The 25,701-nt window shown below is 31.7% G+C and overlaps 2 protein-coding genes and 1 long non-coding RNA gene across 4 annotated transcripts; 1 reads left to right on the top strand and 2 right to left on the bottom strand.

Annotated features, from left to right (window-relative positions):
• Window positions 1–943: 943 nt before the first annotated feature.
• On the bottom strand, window positions 944–2,992 carry LOC110665437 (bifunctional monothiol glutaredoxin-S16, chloroplastic). Its single transcript, XM_021825558.2, has 2 exons — window positions 2,518–2,992; window positions 944–1,641 (listed from the first exon to the last, which is right to left on the bottom strand). The coding sequence occupies exons 1-2, from the start codon at window positions 2,902–2,904 to the stop codon at window positions 1,138–1,140; spliced, it is 891 nt and encodes a 296-aa protein (XP_021681250.2). The 5' UTR covers window positions 2,905–2,992; the 3' UTR covers window positions 944–1,137.
• An 8,523-nt stretch (window positions 2,993–11,515) lies between these two features.
• LOC131179906 (uncharacterized) lies at window positions 11,516–12,435 on the bottom strand. Its single transcript, XR_009148840.1, has 2 exons — window positions 12,299–12,435; window positions 11,516–12,179 (listed from the first exon to the last, which is right to left on the bottom strand). It is a non-coding gene; the product is annotated as an uncharacterized LOC131179906 (long non-coding RNA).
• On the top strand, window positions 12,034–24,745 carry LOC110665443 (protein trichome birefringence-like 3). 2 transcript variants are annotated; one of them, XM_058147007.1, is made up of 6 exons: window positions 12,034–12,211; window positions 12,336–12,558; window positions 12,666–12,837; window positions 13,351–13,550; window positions 13,652–13,810; window positions 24,235–24,745. In XM_058147007.1, the coding sequence occupies exons 1-6, from the start codon at window positions 12,034–12,036 to the stop codon at window positions 24,566–24,568; spliced, it is 1,266 nt and encodes a 421-aa protein (XP_058002990.1). In that variant the 3' UTR covers window positions 24,569–24,745. The 2 variants fall into 2 exon arrangements, with proteins under 2 accessions (XP_058002990.1, XP_058002991.1); XM_058147008.1 differs by having other exon boundaries at window positions 12,321–12,558.
• Window positions 24,746–25,701: the final 956 nt, after the last annotated feature.

Genomic DNA, 25,701 nt, shown 5'->3' with positions numbered 1-25,701 from the left:
TGAATTACTATTATTAATATGTAATAAATTATATAATATAATTTTTAATTTTTTTAATTATATATATATATTAAAAATATATAATATATTTAAAATTTTATAAAAAAAAATATAAGTGTAAATTAATGTTTGATTTGATTTAATTTTATATTTTATTTTATTTTATTTTTTAAAAAAAAAATTTAAAATTAAATTAAAATAATAAAATAAGTTTAATATAATTATGATAAGTTCAATATAATTCTTCAATTCGTTTCAAGGCTTCCAACCAATAATAGGACACAACTACTTCCTTTTAGTAATAAATCACAAATATTTTTTAATTTATTAAATTAAATCTAATTCTATTCACGTCAAAAAGGTTCACTATGAAAATAAAATACGCTCAATAAATTTTTTTTTTTATTTATAAAAATTAAACACACAACATTATTTAAATGATACAGAAATTATCACTAGTACCAACCCTATTGCTAGGGCCACCCTACTTCTTTGATCATTACAGTGATCGTTACTCCCTACCTTCATTCCTCGATTATCACTTTTTTTTGTCACCTTCTTAACTTGGAATATGTTTCGTTAGATATTATTAAATGCAATACAATATAATCAAATAAAAAATATATAAAATTAAAATTTTATTTCATTATATTACAATGCTTTTCGGTAAGTATCATGTTACAGCAAACAAACAACAAATCCCATTATACCAAACATACTTCGAATGCACTATTGATGTGAGACTTGAATTGTTAACAACTTCACTTCATGGATTCCACCAAGTTAATAATTCAGCTATCCTATCGAGTTCACACTAAAATCTATGAAATTTGCAAGAAACAAAAAATACCTTCCTATTATGGTCTAGTTTCAAGATTAGGAATGACAAATAAAAAGGTTCCCTCCCTAACCCATATATATAACAATATGAAAGATGTCGTCATGCATAATAAACACACGGCATTTTCTCCTCATATTTAGGACTCAATTTGAAGAAGGCTTACAATGTGCAAGACTAAGATCCAATACAAGCACATGATGAAAATATTATGAACTCCATTTTTCTTAATTTTCTCGTCACCCTATTTTGCTCTGCTACACCCAGTCAGAAGGTTTGGGTACGAAAAAATCAAGAACCTACTTTTTCAACAAACCAGCAAGCTCACCCTTTTCATCCATGGAAGTTAAGATATCACATCCTCCTATCAACTCCCCATTGACAAAAATTTGTGGGAACGTAGGCCAGTTGCTATACTTCTTCAATGTCTCCCTCAATCCATAATTATATTCTTCATCCAGCACGTCTACGCTTTCATAATCTATTCCTTGGCTTTCAAGAATGCCGATTACCCTTTGAGAGAATCCACACAATGGGGCACTTCGTGATCCCTTGATAAAGGCCACCACCCTGTTCTCCTTGACTAATTTCCCAATAAGCTCCTCCAGTGGAACTGTTAGCTGGACGTGACGGCCAGGTGTAAGTCGGAGATCAGGCTTCTTCTTTGGTGGTTGCCTGATCCACGTAGCATTCCCTGATTGATTGCCTGGTGGAACCTTTCCAGTGGTTTTTATATGTTCTTCCATCCATGATTTCCAAGCTTGAGTAAGTGACTCTCTATCAGGTTCATCTACTACCCCAAACTACAAGACAAATTTCAAGTTGTCATTAACAAATGAACAACATGCAAGTAAATCTGACAGGATTAAATGGAAGATGGATGGCAACTGGCTATCTCACAATCAAGTTTTACATCATAAGATGACAAGCTTAAACATTAAACTTAGCAGATAGCATTCACCCAAGCTCCTGCAAGAGAATCACATAATGATTGATTCCCCATTGGCCTAACAAATAAACCTGACTCGATGTTAAAAAAAAAAAAAAAAAAAAAAAACTGACTCTAATTTATGATGTATCCACTCCCACCATCTCCAATTTTAGTAGTCTAGCAAGCTTTTTTTATTGGGAGAGAATAAAGTTAAATGGGTCGAAATACATTATGGGATAGCAAAGGAATCATAACTCTCCCAGTGAAAATTTCCAATGCTAGAAGCGAAGTATCCAATTGTAAAAGCTGGTGTGATTTTCATTATGTATCACAATTACAAAAGATAAAACCTAAAATTCCCTACAAATTCAGTGCTCATAAGTAATGTCCAACTCAAGCTTGTTAAGCTAATCAAAACAGGGCGTTCAAAGGGGGATTTATGCTAATCAACAATAACATAATTCTTCCCTACTTGGGCTGCTATTTTATTCTCCCTTATTATTTGGATTTGGCAACCCAATAATCGGTGTTCTCTTATCTTTCAATCATATCTGTCAATCATCGAAGCTGGAAACCGATGTCGCTCCATTATCATATTAACATCAATAACTCAACTAAGCTTTTATTAGCTGTATTTTTGTTGTAATAATCGCAAGAGTCCATTGATATGACAGAAGTTTCATATTTCTAATCCTAATCACCAGAGGACCTAAGACAAATTATTAAAAAAATAATAATAATAAGCTACCTTAACGAAGGAGCAAAGGTCCGGCACCGACTTCAGGTGAGAGAAAACGCTAGCCCCAATGTTCCGGGAGATGCCAATGAATTGAAGATCATCGTTCTTATCATAAACGGCGTAAACACCCGATTTTGACGGCAATTTTTTAGAGAACTCATCAGCTGTTAAAGGTACCGCTACTAAATCCGTCTCGGCGAGGTTCTTGACGGCTGCAGCGATAATTAGGGAACAAGGTCTAATTGGGTTGTAGAGTTTTAAAGAAATGGAAGGAAAGGGGATGGAGGGCTTAGAGAGTGAATGGAATGAGAGGTTGGGGGTACTTTGAGGAGTATGCGAAGATAGTAAACGAGGAGAAAGAGAAGCTTGCACTGGAGAGAGGCTGACGGCGGCCATGGAAATGAATGAGAACTGAGAAGGCGAACCTGAGACTTTACTTGAGAACAGAGGTCACAGCAGACATGAACGGCGATGATATTTTGGTTAAAAAAAATAAAAAATATATATAAGTGGGCTTGGTTTGGTTTGACAACCTGGCCCAACTAGCTAGGGAAGAGGGCATTAGTGTGCTCCATCGAAATAAGGGTCTAGGCTTTTTACTGGTTATTTAAAAAAAAAAAAAAATTGAGTGCGAAGTATAAAATTTGAGGGATTTTAAGTAGACTACGGTTATTTTTAGGGGTGATAATTTTAAATACAATTTATAAATATAATGCAAATATAATATGAAAATATAAGATTTGAATTAAGTTTATTTATATTCATGTCGATTCATTTATGATACGGGTATAATCGTATCATATTACAGGTTAATCTGCTAACCTGATTTGACATGTTTATAACATGCAGTGATGGAGGTAAAAATTCTTTTGAGATGGTCTAATTAAAATATGTAATTTATAAAAATAACATATATGAAATAGATATAAGTTGATAAGAGAATTTTTAATAAGAAGTTAATAAGATATTATAAGTAAATTATAATTGTTATTATTTATTTTTTATTAATTGAAATCTAATTAATCATAATAACTTTTTTATCAATACTTACAAATATATATTTTTCAATGTAATTCATCAAACAATCATGTAGTAATTCATCTCCTATTCTATTGTGAAGTGAATTTTCATGTAACTAATAAGATTAATGATCAATTTTACTTTGACAATTCAATTTTATAATTAACAACATAAACATATAATTTTAACATCAATTTTATTTTTTATATTAAAATATAAATATAAGGAATATATAGTTAATCTCCTATCACATGCTTTGGTGCACAAATATAAACTTTATTTTTATTTTCTTAAAAAAAGAGACTTTATTTTCATAATTATACTTTTATTTGATTATAATTATAACATATGTTATACTTTTTCTCCTCATTAAAAAAATATATAATTAATGATGCAATTATAATGACAAGCAGTCAAGAATCTTATCCTCCTAAAAGGATAAGAACCTTTTTTTTTCTCCTTATAGATGATTATAGACAAAATAAGTAAAAAATAAAATAACCTATGATTAACTCTAGGCCAGAAAATAGGATGTTTAGTCCATTAACCATACATTAGTAGTGGAAAATAATAAGTATTAGCTTATCAAAGTCTAGGACAAAAAAAAAAATAATACTTTCATCTTAATTTAGTACAATTACTAATATACCCCTCAAAATAAAGAAATTCCAGAGGGGCTCAGTGCCCCCCTTAGCCCTGATGTGGCTCCGCCTATGATGACAAGGTTAATATTCCTGTCATGTGTTGACTCGTAACCCACTAACCTATTTGACTCACTATAACCCATGAACCTACTTATATAACGTATTAAATGGGTTAAATCGTGTCAAACCATTTTAAGTGGGTCATTTCGTGTTAAATGGATTGTATCATATTGAATACACCTAATACAATTTAATATTAATCGTGTCGTGTTATGTAACTCATATAATAGAAGGATCATATTCATATTTAAATTTTTGATACGATTTATTAATCGTGTCGTATTCGTATCGATCTTAATCGTGTTCGTGTCGCGTGTTGACACGACACGAATATGACTTGTCAACTTGAATTATCATCTCTTGTTATTTTATAGATTCTACGTAGATTATAGTTATTTATTTAAAAATAAAAAATTCAGGTACAAATGTCAAGAATAACCATAGTCATCATCTTGGCACATATATATTAGTAATCAATGTATGTGTAGATGTGCGTATATATTAACGAAGGATAATGGATAGGGGTGTATTTAGGTCGGATTAAAGAGTATATATTCAACCGAACCGATACTATCAGTTTACATTTTCTTCAAACCAATACCGAACTTTCAAAGGAATACACCGAGAGAAATCAGTTTTATCGGTTGAATGTTGGTTTCGGTGTGGGTTTTGGTGACCAGGAGGCAGGAGCAATCCTCTCGGTTGCTACTCTCTGATTATGATAACCCATTGTTAGTCTTGATACGAGCAAGCCTTTCATTACGCTTCTTTCACTGCCATTGGAAAGCGTCCTAAAATGACATTTTCTTATGCTTATGAAATAAAAAGAGAAGAAGAAAGCTTGTAATCCATGGCGTAAACAACTCCAAAAAACTTCAAAACACTTTTATTTTTATTCTTCTTCTCGAGAATAGAGTTGACAGCCTTTATTAATAGAGTTAACAAGCTTATCTTTGACAAAGAAGTGACAGGTTTACATACATGTATATATATATATACACATATGGGTTGAATCGGTTTTTTATGGTTTAAAAATGGAGTAAATTTTACCAATGGTATTTAAACTCAAGACAATGTAATAATATGTTACGTAAACTTTAATTTATAATACAAAATTGCCTTAATATTAATTTGAGTAATATAAAATTTCATCTTACCCATAATAATAAGCTTCCAAATTACAAAGTTGAGATGGCATTATTTAAAAAAATAAAATAAAATTACTTTTATACCCTCAAATAAAATTAACCCTATTTTTCATTCTCTCCTTCCACGTCACGCTAACCCTATTTTTCATTCTCTCTCCTTCATTGTCACGCTCTTTCTCTTTGTTTCCTCTGTCTCTCTCACCCAACCTCTCTCTTCTTCTATGAATTGCAACCTGAAGTAATGATGTCGTTGGTCTCTTCATCCATTCCTACTACTACTCCACTTAATTATACTCGAAAGAATATAAGTTTCATTATCTGGAATTTGTTGCAAGATCATTTTCTTAGGAATTTACAATGCTAAATTCATTTATGGGTTATGTTGATCATATTGTAAAATTAATTTTCTTTTTGAGTTACTTCTAAAGATTAGAAAATCTAGTTTATTCACCTTCAAATCCTTGAATTAAGTTCCTCTCTTCCTTGTCTTTTGTCTTTTATTTTACTTTTTTCAATGTTTCCATGATTTTTTTTATCAGTCTTCTTGATTCTCTTTCTTATATATTTCTTTTAAATATTTCTTTCTTCAGCTTCAAGTCCTGGAATTTACTCTTCCACTTTTTTACTAATATTATTACTTTTAAATTCACTTTCAATTGTCTAAATTTTTTTACTTTTCTTTGAGTTTTTGATTCAATCCTCACCTTTTTTATTTACTAGTGATTTTTTAAATGATTTTATTTTTGGGTTATTGTCTTAATTGGGTTCTGTCATGGAACTCATTGAGACCAATACACATTGAAATCAACTTTCATTCCCAAATTAAAACCAGGATAAAAAATTAAAACAAATATTATGGATATCCCAATAATTGAAATTACTTACAATTTTTAAAACAAAATAAAAAAAAAGAACTTATGAATCAATCCATTGTCGATTATCTGTGCATGAGAATGAAAGTTGATTTTGATATGTATTGGGCTAACTGAATTGTTTTCGGATAGAAGCATAAGGAGAAAAAGAGGAGTTGGGTGGGAGAGAGGGAGGAAAAAATAAGGAAGCAAAAAGAAGCACAAAGAGAAGATAAAAAAAAAGGTAGGGTTACTCGAGGATAAAAAGATACTTTTATTTTATTTTTTTTTTTTGAAAAAATAACACTTCAACTTTGTAACTGGAAATTGGTTATTACAGGAAAAAGGGAGTTTTATGTTACTTAAATTAAAATTCAGACGGTTTTATGCTAAAAATTAAAATTTAAGTATTGTTTTATTATATCACCTTAAATTTAGGTATCATGAATGAAATTTACCCTTTAAAAATATCTTAACCCATAACCCAATACGAAGTGTGGTTTCCAATAAATTAGAAACCACAGGTAAAATTTTAAAAGGCAAGACTGAGATATTTGGATTGATAAGAATTGGTTTAGCCGGATTGACGGGTTGAGCGGGTTTATTGAACACCCCTAACAGTGAGCGGAAGGGAAGAGGGGAAGAGATGGGTGGTGAAATATTTTTTATTTTAAATAAATAAAAAATATATATTTTTTTTTATAAATAAGTTACATAAATGCTGCTAAAAAAATATAAGAGGAGATGGAAAAATTATTTTTTTAATTACACTAAGTAATATAAATACTCAATTTTGATAATTGTATTAAATTTAAAATATTAATTTTTAACTAAATTAAGTTAAAATTAGTTAACTTAGGATAAATGACATAGTCATAAAGAAAAAGTTAAAAAATTTTATTTTTTTTATTATTAAAGTTATATCATGATAGTAATAAATTTTAATTTTTTTATTATTAAATTATATCATGATAGAAATAACGTATAAAATAATAATATTTTATTATATTAATAGTAATATAATAAAAAAAAATAAAATTCATGATACGTCAATAGCAACATATAAAAATATATATATTTTTGCTATATCACCCTACATTAGTACCCAAAATCTACAAATTCAGACTAAAGTTTCCCTAAATATATCTTTAAAAAACTTTTTCTTTCTTATAAACGCTAAAAAAATTATGAAATTTAAAAATCATTAAAACCTCATTAAAAAAAAAATTACTCTATCTTGGAGTGTAAGATTATTAACTCACTTTATATTATTTATATTTTTTTATAATTATATGAATATAAAAATAATTAAAAATTAAATTATATATTTATTCATAATTACATTATTATAAAATATTTTATTGACTTAATCCGTAGTAAATTAAATCTATCTAAGAATTTCTCAAAAAATTTAAGAAGAAAGTGTTTTAGCAAAGTTATTTCAGCGCTATTTCGATGTAACTATAAAAAAAAAAAAAAAAAAAAGGTTGTTTCAACCACTTTCCTCTATTATTTTCAAGATTTGAAGTTTGCTTCCGAGATTTAGATTGATTGCAAGTGATAGTAATGTTTTGATGATTTTTTTTTTAATATATATATATATATATATATATATATATATATATATATATATATATATAAACAAACCGATTCATAATCTTATTTGAAGCCATGCAATTGATGAGCTAATATTGATTTTATCTTTGAGTTTGATGTTTTGTGGTTGTACTTGAATGCTATAATTTCTGATAATTTTTATATTTCGTCTCTAAATTTTACTTTATTTTATTTTTATTTTTTAATTTTAAATTATTATTAAAAAATTTTTAAATTTTAATTTTATTTCATAATCTTTTTTAATATGCAATAACATGTTTTAAGATTAAAAAAATATTTAATTACAGTTTGACATTTACAAATATAATTTTAATACTTTCTGATAAAAAATAAATTCTCCTCTTTCTAAAAAAATAAATATTTGTGATGATATTGATATTTTTTTAATAAATTTAAATAATATTGAAATGATTGATATTTTTTAAGTATGAAAAAGAAATAAAATAAAAAAGTAATTTTTATTTTTTTTAATTTGAAAATCTATTATAATATATTAAAAGAATTTTTATGAAATAAAATTAAAATTATATAAATTTTTAATAATAAATTAAAATTAAAATATAATGTGAAATACAGGATAAAATTCAGAGATAGTACCCTATAATTTATTATATTTAGGCATTATCACCCATTAATAAATTAAAGGTTTATGTTAAAGAGACGAAAATCACAGGTTTCGGTGGGGATGGCCATCAGCACAAACGCAGCTTACAGCGTTACGTTGGCATTGTACTCTTTAGGCCAAAGTAATTGAAAGAAAAATAGACAATGGCACACAAACAGACAAATTATTTCGTTATGGGAGTTAATATATTGGACTATGAAGGGATGTGTACCTTTTTGGGAGGTACAAATGACCCCTACGTTTGAAGGTAACACATTTGTGAATAACGTGTGTTTTAATGCTAATTAAACACATTTCTTTTCTATAACATAGCTCCATTAGTTTTGTCAATAAGTGTTCGACCTTATTCATTCGATACTCTTATTTTTTAAGTGAGATTAAGTATTTTATTTTTATAAATAAAAATATATTTATTAAGAGTACTCTACTTTTTAGTAATTCGATATTCTTATTTCTTAGATTGACTCGACACGACACAAATAAAATTAGTCTTAATTCATTAAACTGAAAAATACATGTGTAATATAAAAAAAAATTCTGTTTTAAAAAAATAATTTATCTATATTCTTTTATCAATAAATTATTTTTAATTGCTTAGTATAATAATAAAATTAGTGAAAAAATAATTAATTTTATTATAAAAACTAAGTTAAAAAAAAGGAAAAAATAATTAAGACTCTCATTAGTCACTAATCTTGGTTAGAGGTGAACATTAAGTTAACTAAATTAAATTTTCAATTAATTAAATTATTAATCAACTTTAAAAATATTAATCAAATCAAATTGAAATCATGAGAAAATAAAAATTAACCGAAGTCGAAAAATATTCAATCAATTATAAGTATAACTGAATTAATCGAAAAAAAAAAATATATATTTTATATTTTTAATTAAATAATTATTAATAAAAATATATTTATAATCCTTTTTATTTGTAAAAAATAACAAATATGACCTAATAATATTAGAGAATAATTACTAATTAAATATTATTATAAAATTATAAAAATAATAATTATAAATAATATATTATTTAAAAAAATTAAAATTAATATATTAATTAATAAATATTCGATTGTTCAAGTTACTAAATCAAAGATAATCAAATCGATAACTGAAAATTTTTATAATTATTAAAAAAAATAATAACTCTCATTAAAATAACTGAATTTTATCGATATAAATCAATTATTCAGCTAAAATTAAATAATACCCAATTTTAATTTTGGTGACACAAAAGTCAAGTGGGTCCATAATAAATAATAATAATGATAATAGTCAAATAAATATTTAAAAAAATTACTTCCTAATCAGGAAATAAGGAGTCACTATTTTTCCTTACCTTACCTTTTGTTTCTATCAAAAGAAAAAAGTTATTTGCTAAGACATGAATAGATAATGAATAACGAAATAAGCTTTTGTAATTTTTTTTTAATTTTTATTTTCAAGACCTTTATAAATTTGAAAGTGGAATTCAATATCACATAGCTAAAGCTGATTGGTGAGTGGTATAATTATTTTAATGCCCAGCAGCTCCACGATTGGAACCTCAAGTCTACCTTTTCTTTCGGATAGGAACCTTGTACTTTGAGCTCACTTGATGTGAACATAATTAGGCTAAATCCCTTTTTCAAGCGACAGCGTCCTTCACACCTTCATATTACTCAATCTTTACAAAGATTTCGGATTGCCTTGGACTTATTCATCGATTGCTGTATTTTAAATTTCACCAACTTATCATTAATGATATGTGCCAATTCTTCCTGTTAGGTCCATTTCATTATAGAATATATTATCAGGTTTATTTTCAATGATCAAACCTCTTGACTTCTGAAACTGAACATAATTTTTTTTGGGTAAATTATATATATGATACTTCAACTCAAGAATTTATAATAATAAAGTATTTAAATTTTAATTTGTAATATACAACTCTCAAATATAAAATTTCTTGTGACCTTTAATGGCCAACTTATAGGTTATTTATATTGATGTGTTGTTTATAAAATTAAAAAATACATATTTTCATGGATTGGTAATTTCAGTTAAATAGATTATGGGATTTAATCGAAATTGAGAATAGAGAGAGAATAATTATTTTTTTTCTAAAAAGTTCCAAATTAATAAATAAAATATAATTTTTTAATTTAATAAGTATTACGTCAGCAAAAATAATTCAAAAACCGGTTGTTGAAAATCGTAGAAATTTTATGCTAATTAAATTAAAAATTAGAGAGTTTTGTATTATTTAAATTAAAAATCAGGACTTTTATGTTAAAAATTAAAGTTTAGATACCTTATTGTTATATACCATTAAGTTGAGGTGCTATCTATGTCATTTATCCTAATTTTTTCAGTGCTTTGATTTAGCTTCTATTGACTTTCTTGTGTAGGATGCTGTGTCTATATCAAACACATAATAACATTCACAGTGGGGCCAAAATATTTTTATTTTTTTATGTTTTTACGTTTTTTTTTTTTAATATTGCAGTTGGATTCGAGCTATTTCAACCCAACTTCTGTAACATTTACTAATATTAGAGTAATTTAAATCCTTCGGGATATTTGAATCTTTCAATTTGAAAAAGCAATAATACCATAACTGTTTGTATAGGGTATAATCATGTGGGATAACTAATTATCTGTTGCATTTATGATTCAACTGTCTACTAAAGTGCTACCTCTCATTGAATGGCTAATTTCTGCAATCCCAATTGGTGGGTTTCCCTTCACTGAGCAGGAAAAGTAATCAAATGTTTCAGGAATGAAGTTAACTAGAATTAAGCCCAAAACTGTCAACCTCAAAGCAAAGAGAGGTACTGATCACTCACTCTGCTCCAAAGTGAGGGCAAGTCCAATAGTATTCCTGTCTGTGTCTACCTTTAAAGAAAACAATACAAAAATTGTGCATGAAAAATTTATACAGTATTTGTACCCATTACCAAAAGTACTTTTGGGTATGAGAATTTGCAAGACTGATAGGATGTCAATTCTGAGTAGAACAGATTTACCAGGGAAAAAGATTTCCAAATGAAGAGAATATTCTCAACAATGGCCACAGAGCTATGAAAAATTTGATATATCTCTGCTGCTATACAGAGGATATACTGAGCTACATGGACCAGAAAAATAAAATGTTAATATCAAGCATGGAAAATGTTCTGTGAAATGATACCTGAACGGCTGAACAGAAGTCAAAAGGGAAGGAAGAAGTACGCAAAATTGCAAAAAAATTAACACTTGTGCAACAAGAAAACTTTTCCTACCTACTGAACAAATTATAAATAAATGGCATATATGATAGCTGTAGTTGGCACAGCGGCTAGGGAGAGATTTAGCTTCCATTAATTGAGAAGACAGAAGAAGTCCAAGATGTATGCTTTCCAACTTACTTCCTAACCTCCATTACATACTTTAAAAGACCCATATTGGCTTTAGCTTTACTCCTACTCAAACCAGCCATAAAAATAACCCCTTCATCATTCTGTTTGCTTGATCTAGTGATCATATGCTTTAATTATCCCACCGTTACGATAATTTCTTTCTTCGAGGCTCCAACAATGAGCTTAGCTCCCTCTCCATCTGCTACAATGAAGCCTCCAAGAGGAAAGCTACCCGTTTCTATCATCACTATCGTGATTTGTGGTTTTGCTTTTCTTGCTCTCTTGTATGCTGAGACTTCCAGGTCCTTTTTTAAGCTTAAATCCTGTCCAAGGAGACATGCTGCTAAAAAGTCAAGTAAGTGTATATATAGCTAAGTGTTTTTTTTCCCCTCCCATTTAATATTTAGAAAGTAATAAAAAAAATTTTCCATATTCTACGTACTGCGAATGCCATTGTCCAACAGAGGATAGAACTGCAGGGGATAATCTTAAAAGCTTCGAATTGGATGATAGATTCGAGTTCGACCCTGAAGAGTGCACTGTTAATACTGGAAAGTGGGTGTTTAACAAATCTCTGGAGCCTTTTTACACAGACAGAAGCTGTCCCTATTTAGATAGGCAAGTTTCTTGTGTCAAGAACGGACGGCGAGATTTCGATTACCGGCGCTGGGAATGGCAGCCTGACGACTGTACATTGCCAAGGTGGGAAACAGAAGTTAAACAATACATGAAACAGTGAAACAACAGAAATGTATTTTACAATTTAATCAATCTAACAGTTTTATGTGATGATTAATCCATGTGTGCAGATTTAATCCAGAACTTGCACTTAAGAAACTAAGGGGGAAGAGGCTGATGTTCGTAGGGGATTCACTACAAAGGGGTCAATGGCAATCATTAGTTTGTCTTGTGGAATGGCTCATACCTGAAGACAAGAAGTCCTTGAAAAGGGGTCGCTTTCTTTCTGTCTTCAGAGCCAAGGTATTTTCCAAGCAACTTGCAAGAGGATGAATAATTTCTAAGCTAACTTTAATGCCTTCTACCACTTTTGCCCACCATATTTTTTCAGGTTACTTTATTATTATAGGAAGTAAACCATATATTTTAAGACAATTAAGCTAGTATTCAGTAGTATTTGAGTATTTGTTCAAACTATCCTCCACTTTTCTAAATTTTCAATGAATATAAAAAAAGACTAATTGAATGAAAAAGGCCAAATTTTGTCGCTAGTTGATAATTATATCTGATAGTTATAATTTTGGATCTCACATCCCAGCCTTTCAAAATTGTATAGCAGTAAAAAATAGGAATAATTTTTCCAAATTAATTTTAAAATTTACCTATAATTATTTTAATATAAAAGGTTGAGATATATAATTTAAAATGAAAATGTTTGAATTAGTGAAAATGTTTGATAGACCAATAAAAAAGCATAATTTATGGAAAATGAATCTAAATTTTATTTTTATTTTTTCTTTTTTGTCAATGCTTCAGGAATATGATGCCACCATTGAATTCTATTGGGCTCCTTATCTTATTGAGTCCAATTCTGATCAACCCATCATAGGAGATCCAAAGAAAAGAATATTAAAAGTGGATTCAATTGAAAAGCACGCCAAAAACTGGAGAGGAGTTGATATTCTCGTGTTTAATTCTTATGTTTGGTGGATGAGTGGTCTTAGACTCAAAACACTGTGAGTTCCTTCGAACCTATTGAAGTTTTCTTTCTTCTTTTCTTTTATTTATTTATTTTTTTAATTTAACTCATTTAAATTATGCGCGTAACCGAATGCAGATGGGGTTCATTTGCAAATGGGGAAGAAGGTTATGAAGAATTGGATACACCAGTTGCTTACAAAATAGGTTTCAAGACATGGGCTAACTGGGTAGACTCAAATATTGATCCCAACAAGACTCGTATCTTCTTTACTACCATGTCACCTACGCACACCAGGTTTCTTTCTTTCTCAGTTTCTAACTATTGCCTGTCTCATAATCACGGGCGGTGGGGGCAAGGGGGGGCCTTGTGCCCCTGAAATTTTAAGAATTTTGGAGGACTTAATAGTAATTTAAAAAAAAAGTTTTTTTTATTTTTATATTAAATTTTGATGAGTATGAGAACTTAAGAATTTTAAAAATTTTAAGTGAGTTTAATAGTATTTTTATATATAAAAAAATCTAAATTCTTTATTAAAAAAAATGATATAATAAAATACAAATCTTTATACTAAAAAAAAATCCAAATTATTATTTTCACTTGATCTTATACTTTTCATCAATTTTATTTTATTATTTTCTTATCTAATAAATCTACTATTACTAATTTCTATTCTTTAAAATTTAAATTATCGTATAATATCATAAAAAAAATCTAATATAATTTACTCATATTTTTTAATCAATTTAAAACATTAGTAGCTTTTTTCTTATAATCTCATTACTATTTTGAATTTTTTCTTAGTAAAATGTTTTCATACTCAAGTTAGAAAAAAGAAGTTTTTTTTCATAATATTAAAAGTTAAATCATGTTATTTATTTTATTTAATCTATAATTTTAACTGAATTTACTTTTTATAATTTTTTAATAAAAATAGATTTGAGATAAGTTGGACAGATTTTTTAATATTAGGCCATCAATACATTTTAGTTTTAGTAATTCACAATATTAATTATTCATTACATTTTTGAACTTGTCACGACCCAACCTATGGGCCGGACCGGCACTAGGACCTGGGCCAGCTTAAAGCCCCCGAGGCCCGTAGTAAACATAACTATTCCTCAAATCCATAACCAGGCCCACAATTTAGGCCCAATATGCATATAAAATAATTTAAATCAAACTGTTATAATTTCATTTCGGGCCAACTTAGCCCTCAAATTTTCAGAAACTAAAATCAGGGGAGCCCCGCTCAACCCTGTTACCTCACTTACAAACTGTTTAAATACCATACAAATCTTCATTTATTAATCTTAAAAATTTAAATTAACACAACCTCTACCAAGGTCCACACTATTTCTAACACATGCGGAGTTCTAGATTTTAAATTTAGAAAAAGATAGTAAAACAATTAAATAATTGACGTTAAACCTGCGAGGAAGAAAACAGGTTGTTCTGTAAAATAACTCCTCCTGTGGCCTGGAAAAATATTGAACAGGAGTGAGCGTTCGACTCAGAGAGTAAAATATCAATTTTAACCATAATCTCTATAACTATCTGAAACTAATGCACCCTGTAGAGTGAAATGCAACATCAACATCATATTCACATCATAGCATCAAAAAGGTAATTTGGAGCACTCACACACCCTGTAGTATCAATCATAACATATGGGAGCTGATCCCCTATACAGCTCTCTTAAATCCAACCTGGTGCCAGCGAATTACTCAAGCTCGGACTTCCACTTAATAACCAAATCGAGGGTCCCAGCGAATTACTCAAGCCGTGACTACCCCTCGAAGGATCGGGTCCCAGCGAATTACTCAAGCCGTGACTACCCCGTCCTATCCATAGTCCATACCACATCACACGCACGCCAACGCACGCACACTGCTCCAAATTACCACAACAACATCATGGCACTTTAACAATTATCAATGCATCATAAATCGTGCCTAGAGTTTAACTACATAAATATATGCATATAAGTGATGCATGGGCATGCTGAACATATAATAATATCGAAATTACAATTAAAATTAATATTTTACTCACGATGCATAATCGACTATTGTGGCTGCTGGATGCAGGAAAATAGTTGATCTCGATCACCTAATAATTAAATTATAAATTTATTAGTACTAACTCAAAATAAAACTCTAAAGAGGCAATAGACAGCCTAATTCATGCCGGAAATCCGGCAGAGTTTCCCCTATATCTGGGACCTACCCAACCTGCAAAAAGGCTCAAATAACACTTCTAAATTCTCAATTTCCACAATCACATCTCATCAATATCACATGGCCCCTCCTGGGCCCTCCAAATCGGACAATACTCAAAATCTTAAAAATTACGTTTTAGTCCCTATAATTGACATTTTTCAAAAATCCACTCAAACAAGCTCTAAAAATTCTAAAATTTTGCCCCGCGGTCCTTAATAATATTATAAGGCTATTGCAAAATGAATTGTAATTTTCTAATCACCCATGAATATTTTATTCAAGAATTTTACTCGATTCCATAAGTTTCCAACAGCTAACATATTCCTAATTCAACCCAATTAAATATTCACATATTTAAACCTCCATCCTTAAGCTTCAACCAATTATATAAAATTTAATTATCTTAATTTCAATTAATCTTATATGCCCACATGCTAAAAATATAACTAAAATCCATCCATATTTCTCAAAAATATTCTACGATCACCCAAAAATTCAACTAACACCATAGAATATCTCCAAATAATTTTACTTTCATCATATATTTTTCTTAGAATTTTTCTCCAATTTTTTCTGTTAAGAAACACCGTATTTATGCTCCACAGAGAGAAATAATAAAAATTGTCTTACGAAGTTTATCTGTGTCTCAAAATTCCAAAAATTTATGAGGAAGCTTCGAAGTTGAACCATCTTCATAGCTCGCCGACCACCGCGCACCACCGCCAAGACGGTGACCGGTCGCCGGCGACATTTGCCGAATCTGATCATACCACCATGTTCCTCTCCTCTTCCTCAATCCATATGTGGTCTCGGATCGTTGATCCAACGGTCGGATCGTCGTAGATCTGACGAAAAAGCTTGAAAAATCCGAAACTTCTCTCCTCCATATCTCACTCATTCGACCTCCATTTGCTTCAAAATTAGTGTCAAAAGAAAGCTCTCGGAACAAGCTTTCCAACGCCACCGGAATCGCCTCGATCGGACGTCGGACGAAGCCGGAATCATACGGAAAGCCGCCATCAGGCGCGTTTTCTCTCTCCTCTCCTCTCTTGCCGCTTCGGTGGTCGCGGAGGGTCGCCGGCGTAGGGAGCTGCTTGGGACGTCGCCACGGCCACCGGAGAAAGGAAGAAGAATAAGAAAGGGAAGGAGAGGGAAAGAAGAGAAATGGGGTTTTCCTCCTCCCGATTTTTGAAACATTTTTTTTTTTTTAAAAGAAAAGTTATCGTGATGGGAAACCCACTGCCACACGCCAAAAATCCCATCAGCAATATTTTTTTTTTTTTTTTTTATATATGGGTTGTTACATTCTTCCCCCCTTAAGAAAAATTCGTCCTCGAATTTTTGAAGAAACAAGAGATATGGAAAAGAATATTATCGAAATAAGTGCAATCATTACTCCTCCAGCTATGCAGATATTGGTAAAACATTTATTCTTCGAACTCTTCGTATATTATATATGACATTCTACTGTTCTCTGATTCTACTATAATGTCCTATTTGTCATCATCTCTTTCTAGAGATGCTCTTATCTCTTGGCTATTCATTGACCATTCTTCTGACACTTCAGGTATTCATTATAACTCTATTACTCTCGACTTGATAGCTGATAACTTTAATTAACCTTGGCGCTTAACTCTCTTTTATTACGCTCTAACGTGTCTCTTGGTGACTTCAGTCATCATTCCTTTGTTTTTAATAATCTCTGTTTTCCCCAATGACATAACTTATGTTCCTTATTCCATGGTATCCTATGAGTAGCTTTCCTGTAGCACCTAATCTAGGCATCTTGTTCGAGATCTTTACTCTTCCTATGACTTCAGTGGTCAATACCTATAAATCTTCTCCTCCCATGATACTTCAAAATTTTTTTAATCTCTTTTGTGTCATTACTAAGGTACTTAGACCAACCTCTATCGATCTTATGTAACTAGTCAGGTACAGTCTCCTCCAAGGGCCAAGTGTATCATTTATCAATATTGGAAAGTAAACTGGGTCTCTCCTTCTAGGTAACAAAAGTGTTTATATTCTCTGACAACTCAACCCATGCGACTTATCAATTCTCACTCCTTCTCTGGAATATAAATATCTAGACTTCTTCCTATAGCTTCTTAGTATGTGGCCTACTTCTGACACATTAGCACTCATATCGAGGCTCTACTACTCCTTTAATCTATCATCTCAAAATAACTTGTTTTAAACGTCTCTTAGTGTGTTCCTAGCATACCTATTCCTCCTTATCCTCATCATTATAACTGGCTCTACCGAGCTTTCTTCCTGTCCTTTGGATCTTATCCACTTCCTTTTTCCTATTTCTAGTATTGTCGATATCTTTTCAACCTGTTATACTTATTCTTGAACCTTTGTTTTCTCTCATTCTTATACTTTATCCTTCAAGGATGTCCATCCCATCATCAACTTCAACTTTCATTTTATTTCTTAGTCTTATCTTGATTACTAGTTCTATTACTTCGAGAATTCTAACCTTACAATTTACTCCTACCGGCACATTCTTTACCCTTTGTAACACTTATAATTAACCATAGAAAATTCTTTTGGTATCCCCTTTTTCCAACTTAACTATCAGAACATTATTATTCTCTACCAGCCTCAGTAGGAAATTGCTCATCCTGGATGGATAGGAGCCCTTGAAACTATAAGTTCCATCTGAACTAACACGGCTGTGGGAAATGTGTGCCATGCCTTAATTCTAAACAAAATACTTCATGTGTTCATTCTCCTTAATATAATCACATATACTGCCTATAACTTTCCAAACTTCAGCCTCAACTTTTCCCATTAGAAACAATTTCATCTATTGAAACTCATCCATAAATAGTACTTCCTCTAGCTCATAATTTAAAACGATTGCAAACCTTGGTAGCTAACTCCATTTGACTCCTGTCACAATTCTGATCGTCCTTTCATACTTAACACTAGGTATGCACTTACTGTCATTCTCATATCTGGAAATTGTGTATGAATTGGTGCCTACCAAACTCTCAAATAACTAGGTCTCCTTGACTCTGTCTCCGTTCCTTATATAACCCTCTAGAACCAATAGCACAAACTAAACTTGAAAAGAAAGAAAAATATCCTCTTATATTCAACTACGCCCGATTGTCCATATAATAACGTTTAATCTATGTTTCTTGGTCTTTCTCTTCAAATTTCATCATCTCTTAGCACAATTGTGCTCTACCTATAAGATATCATCTGCATGAACACTTTACCGTACCATTGTCCTTCCTGACATAATATTTTATAATTTATTAACTTTACTTGTACTCGACCAATGATTCATATCTATCATCGTTTATATTGTGCCCTTAACTTTTGTTGATTCCTGAAAGATTTCTCTCACTAATAAATTCTTCCAACACTAATTCCACCCTTATCTATGGTCATTAATTTGATCCTTGAACTTTCTAGTAATTTATTACCATCCATACTTGTCACTTTTCATTCTACCCCTACTGTTGTTCTGTCGTTATTGCTTCACTGCAAAGTGATTCTGTTGATCACACTAAAAATGTTTGCCTGACATTCATAACGAACCTCTAACTACCTTCTCACTATCTCAAAAGTCTAACCTAAAACTTATGTGTCATTATCTATAATTCTTTCCACTCATCATACCTATTTGATCCCGTAGACTGACTTTTATTCAACTTACTATTTACTAACTTCTTTTTCTCTACCTAATTAGGTAGTCCGCAATACCATCGCACACCTTCTAGCATTTACTCATTATTATGTTATTCCATACCTCCATCACTATTCTCACTAATGTGGTCCCATTTTGGGTTTTCCATCCTTGTCATTCTCCTTGCCAAGAATAACACTGAGTCTACCCTATATCTTAACTTTATTCCGTTTATTACGCGCCCTTCAGATTGTCCTTTCATTCATTTCCTTTGTCTTACCCAAAATACAACTTGACTATTCTATCCCTGGTTTCATTCTTCTTCCTAACATGACAGTTGTACTTGCTGATTATATCTTTCAGAGTCTCTACCGCGTTATCACATATCTGTGCTACTCAGATTTGGTCCTTTGACCACTCTAGCTGGTATTCCCACTGGCATTTAGATTATATTGCATCTGCAATCAATTGTCCAAACTTTCGTTCTGTACTTTTTCTATCCATTGGCCTTCTATAATTTATCTTTGCTAATTTATTTCTCTTAACACTATTATAATTAGATTATACTATTATTTTGATCAATATGAAGTTAGAAAAGAACTCAGGAAATTGCGGTCATACCTTTATCGTATGATTTCTATTCTTATCCTTTAGCTTACATAATACCTTTACTACCTCGAGAACTGATTCTGCAGTAATTTTATTTATTTGTTATTATTATTATTATTATTATTATTATTATTATTATTATTATTATTATTATTATTATTATTTTCCATGTTTACTCAATTTGCCAAAACTTAAGATTCCGGGCACCCAAACCCGTCATCCAATTCAAAGGATTTACATCCATCGTGATCTGATTATATATGATTCCTATAATGAAACTTGTATCCTCTGCGGGATACCCGAGCCAACTACTCTCTACCACACTCTACAGTCCCATCTGGGGCACTATTTGGTTGGTCACCATCATTAGTAATAACTTTCGATCCCTTCTGAAAAGATAGGACTACACCCTAACTTGCTGCAACAAAGGTACTACATTTACCACCTTGCCCAAACCATGTCAAATTAATGACTCTCCTATCATATCATATCTCTGTGAATCATCAATTCATAGTTTTGACCGTCCCTAGGTAGTAGGGTTGCACTTTACACCTTGCTAATACACACAAGGTATCCTATTCTCACTAAGTTCTAAGCAAAACGTCTGTCATTCTGCAAAAATCATCCAAAATTCCATACCGAAGACTAGATGGTCTCACTCTATAGGTGTCACTTTTACTTTGCAACTAGTCCTAATCCTCTGGTCTGATGGCAACTCTTAATTCAACTTTATCTGATTCTAGGTTAACCTAGTCATTGACTCTAGTTACCACCTAACTGTAACATTTCGATATTCTAGCTCTAGACTCTTAACCGGGAGTTCCCAACTCCTCTGCGGATATAGAACTGCTCGGTATTGCTGTACCAAAGCAGAGGCCATCAAGAAACACCCCCATTATGGAGCACCACGGGAATGCACGCAGCTCTACACAATAATCTCATGTCGATCAGATGTCTGCGACTACGAGCGGACATTGAGAACATTGTATAGTTACTACGATACGTCTGACGGACTAGGTCTCCTAATCTCTTATCTCTCTTGAATATTCTATTATCACAAACTTATTCTAACTGGGTCATCCATTGATCGCCAAGATGGTATCCTCATCCTTATCTAGGCAGTGTACTTTCAAGACTCACCTTTATGTACTCGTGCCTTGCGAAATGGGCACACCATTTAAACCCATCTTGACAAAAATATAACATTTCTTGGAGTACGATCCTCATGATAGATCTCACATGTCTACTAACTCTATTTCACATTTACGTGTACTCCACGAAAATCAAGACACTAAGCGAGGTAATCTTATATTTCCGAGGTATAACGTAGAATCTAGAAACAAGGAATTACAGGAAAAGACAAGCAGAATCCTATACTCGCATGTAACATCCTAACAAGACTCCTTTTACACTCCTAATTATATTATTTCCCATGAATCTAGAGCCTAAGCTCTGATACCAACTTTGTCACGACCCAACCTATGGGCGGACTGGACTAGGACACAGGCGACTTAAAGCCCAGGGGCGTAAGCCTAACTATTCCTCAAATCCATAACCGTGCCCACAATTTAGGCCCAATATGCATATAAAATAATTTAAATCAAAAGTTATAATTTCATTTCGGGCCAAATTAGCCCTCAAATTTTCAGAAACTAAAATCAGGGGAGCCCCGCTCAACCCTGTTACCTCACTTACAAACTGTTTAAATACCATACAAATCTTCATTTATTAATCTTAAAAATTTAAATTAACACAACCTCTACCAAGGTCCACACTATTTCTAACACATGCGGAGTTCTAGATTATAAATTTAGAAAAGATAGTAAAACAATTAAATAATTGACGTTAAACCTGCGAGGAAGAAAACAGGTTGCTCTGTAAAATAACTACTCCTGTGGCTGGAAAAATATTGAGCAGAGTGAGCGTTCGACTCAGAGAGTAAAATATCAATTTTAACCATAATCTCTATAACTATCTGAAACTAATGCACCCTGTAGAGTGAAATGCAACATCAACATCATATTCACATCATAGCATCAAAAAGGTAATTTGGAGCACTCACACACCCTGTAGTATCAATCATAACATATGGGAGCTGATCCCCTATACAGCTCTCTTAAATCCAACATGGTGCCAATTACTCAAGCTCGGACTTCCACTTAATAACCAAATCGAGGGTCCCAATAATTACTCAAGCCGTGACTACCCCTCGAAGGATCGGGTCCCAATTACTCAAGCGTGACTACCCCGCCCTATCCATAGTCCACACCACATCACACGCACGCCAACGCGCACTGCGCTCCAAATTACCACAACAACATCATGGCACTTTAACAATTATCAATGCAACATAAATCGTGTCTAGAGTTTAACTACATAAATATATGCATATAAGTGATGCATGGGCATGCTGAACATATAATAATATCGAAATTACAATTAAAATTAATATTTTACTCACAAGATAATCGTCGACTATTGTGGTCTTGGATGCGTAAAAATAGTTGATCTCGATCACCTAATAATTAAATTATAAATTTATTAGTACTAACTCAAAATAAAACTCTAAAGAGGCAATAGACAATTAATTCATGCCAAATCCGTGAGTTTCTCCTATATCCTGACCTACCCAACCTGCAAAACGGCTCAAATAACACTTCTAAATTCTCAATTTCCACAATCACATCTCATCAATATCACATGGCCCCTCCAAATCAGACAATACTCAAAATCTTAAAAATTACGTTTTTGTCCCTATAATTGACATTTTTCAAAAATCCACTCAAACAAGCTCTAAAAATTCTAAAATTTTGCCCATGATCCTTAATAATATTATAAGGCTATTGCAAAATGAATTGTAATTTTCTAATCACCCATGAATATTTTATTCAAGAATTTTACTCGATTCCATAAGTTTCCAACAGCTAACATATTCCTAATTCAACCCAATTAAATATTCACATATTTAAACCTCCATCCTCAAGCTTCAACCAATTATATAAAATTTAATTATCTTAATTTCAATTAATCTTATATGCCCACATGCTAAAAATATAACTAAAATCCATCCATATTTCTCAAAAATATTCTACGATCACCCAAAAATTCAACTAACACCATAGAATATCTCCAAATAATTTTACTTTCATCATATATTTTTCTTAGAATTTTTCTCCAATTTTTCCTGTTTAAGAAACACTGTATTTATGCTCCACAGACAGAGAAATAATAAAAATTGTCTTACCCGAAGTTTATCTGTGTCTCAAAAATTCCAAAAATTTATGAGGAAGCTTCTGGAAGTTGAACCATCTTCATAGCTCGCCGGACCACCGCCGGCACCACCGCGCACGGTGGCCGGCCGCCGGTCGCCGGCGACATTTGCCGAATCTGATCATACCACCATGTTCCTCTCCTCTTCCTCAATCCATATGTGGTCTCGGATCGTCGATCCAACGGTCGGATCGTCGTAGATCTGACGAAAAAGCTTGAAAAATCCGAAACTTCTCTCCTCCATATCTCACTCATCCGACCTCCATTTGCTTCAAAATTGGTGTCAAAAGAAAGCTCTCGGAACAAGCTTTCCAACGCCACCGGAATCGCCTCGATCGGACGTCGGACGAAGCCGGAATCGCGCCGGAAAGCCGCTGCCCACTGTGCGCGCGTTTTCTCTCTCCTCTCCCTCTCTTGCCGCCGTTTCTGGTGGTCCTGGTGGTCGCCGGAGGGTCGCCGGCCGGTGGGGAGCTGCTTGGGACGTCGCCGGCCGGTCACCGGAGAAAGGAAGAAGAAGAAGAAAGGGAAGGAGAGGGAAAGAAGAGAAATGGTGGGGGGGGGGGTTTCCTCCTCCCGATTTTTGAAACATTTTTTTTTTTGTTTTTAAAAGAAAAGTTGGCTGTGACAGTGGGAAACCCACTGCCACACGCCAAAAATCCCATCAGCAATATTTTTTTTTTTTTTTTTATATGGGTTGTTACAGAACTAATAGTAATTTTATTTAATTTTTAGCAAATTAATTTTTTTTAAATTAAAGCGTTTATTTTTATTATTATATCTGTTAAATGTTTTTGTCTTATAATCATGAGATGATTATCATCATTAATTAATTAATCTCTTCAATCAATACCTAAGTAAGTAATTTATTAATAAATTATATATTTTAATTGAGCCCCCTAAACCAAAATTCTTGCTCCCTCACTGTTCATAATACATGAAATTCTTGCTAACGACTCCGAATATAATTTGCTGCACAGAAGCGCTGACTGGAACAACACCAAGGGGATAAAATGCTTCAATGAAACAAAGCCAGTAACGAAGAAGAGATACTGGGGAAGTGGGTCTGATAAGAGAATGATGAGTGTGGTGGCTAGTATAATAGGGAAGATGAAAGTTCCAGTTACTGTCCTCAATATAACACAGTTATCAGAATACCGTATCGATGCTCATACATCAGTGTACACTGAGACAGGAGGGAAAATGTTGACAGATAAACAAAAGGCCGATCCATTGCACCACGCAGATTGCATACATTGGTGCTTGCCAGGAGTTCCTGATACTTGGAATCAAATATTTCTTGCTTATTTGTAGCTGCAACTCAAAAGAAAATGAAAGGAATCCATGTGTTCCTTTTGATCAAGTGTATACATCATACAGCTTGCCGTTTGAGCTTTCCCTTGTGTCAAAAAAAAATTCTTTTGATTGAGTGACAAATCTGTTAAACTGAATTAGAGCAAAACAAATTCTTTTTAGTTATTTTTTTCTATATTTCTTTGAGTAATTTAGCTAACATGCAATATAGATTTAAATACATTCTTACATTCATACAAATATGTGAGACTCATTTATTTAATAGATGGGTCGTACATCCTGTATTGAATTTATGTTAGATTAAATTTAGACAAAAAAAATCTTAGATCTAATGTGCAATTGAAAAAGCATGCTTAGACCATTTAATAACTGCACATGGCAGTTAATTAAGTTTGTCTTTTTTATTTATCCAATATATATATATATGCACTAAGTGTATCTAATAATCTCTCTGATTTTTATCATTTTTTATTTGATTGATTTTTACATCAATACATAAAAATTAATTTCTAATTTTATATAAATGAAGAGAAAATTTTTGAGTTCACTCGATGTATATGTATCTTCACTCATAAAGTGCATAATATTAAATCATGTTAGGAGATATGATTTAAATTGTCAGTCACTATTAAATAACACTAACTTAACGAACACATACCACGCTTACTATATGTCGCTACATTAGCGTCACATATTCACTGTATCAATGTTATTTAATGGTAGCTAATAATTTGAACTACATTTACTAACAAATAAAATCTCAAGGGTGTTCTTACATTGTGCCCGTGATAATTGGTATTAGAGCAACTGTCACAAACCTAGTGTAAAAACACTCTTGGAACTGTGTAGCACTTGGTTTGAACTCTTTTAAGACAAATCAACCAAGAAAATCTCATAATGATTTGTTCAACAGGATGAGTTTATCAGCATGGATTGTCAAGTCAATTAGGAAAAAAATCACAAATATCGTACATGAGCAACATCTCATGCAAAATAAATAACGAGGCACAAATATATCAAGAACGAGTTACTTCTTTTATTTACTTGTCACAATCAATATAATTAGATTGGTTGTCCTTACATCACTTGTAGGCAGTAAAAAAACCTACAAGGATTAAAGGGACAGAAACTTA

This window comes from Hevea brasiliensis, chromosome 5 (genome assembly GCF_030052815.1).
Source record: "Hevea brasiliensis isolate MT/VB/25A 57/8 chromosome 5, ASM3005281v1, whole genome shotgun sequence".
NCBI lineage: Eukaryota > Viridiplantae > Streptophyta > Magnoliopsida > Malpighiales > Euphorbiaceae > Hevea > Hevea brasiliensis.
This window is presented reverse-complemented; position numbering and strand designations above follow the sequence as displayed.

What these genes read in the sequence shown, in the direction of transcription:
- LOC110665437 (XM_021825558.2), bottom strand. Translation starts at nt 2,904, where the DNA reads ATGGCCGCCGTCAGCCTCTCTCCAGTGCAAGCTTCTCTTTCTCCTCGT. An exon ending in ACCTTTGCTCCTTCGTTAAG is followed by an intron (nt 1,642 to 2,517) that starts GTAGCTTATTAT and finishes TTTGTCTTGTAG; the next exon opens with TTTGGGGTAGTAGATGAACC.
- LOC110665443 (XM_058147008.1), top strand. Translation starts at nt 12,034, where the DNA reads ATGAGCTTAGCTCCCTCTCCATCTGCTACAATGAAGCCTCCAAGAGGA. An exon ending in TTTCTGTCTTCAGAGCCAAG is followed by an intron (nt 12,838 to 13,350) that starts GTATTTTCCAAG and finishes TCAATGCTTCAG; the next exon opens with GAATATGATGCCACCATTGA. An exon ending in ATGTCACCTACGCACACCAG is followed by an intron (nt 13,811 to 24,234) that starts GTTTCTTTCTTT and finishes TTTGCTGCACAG; the next exon opens with AAGCGCTGACTGGAACAACA.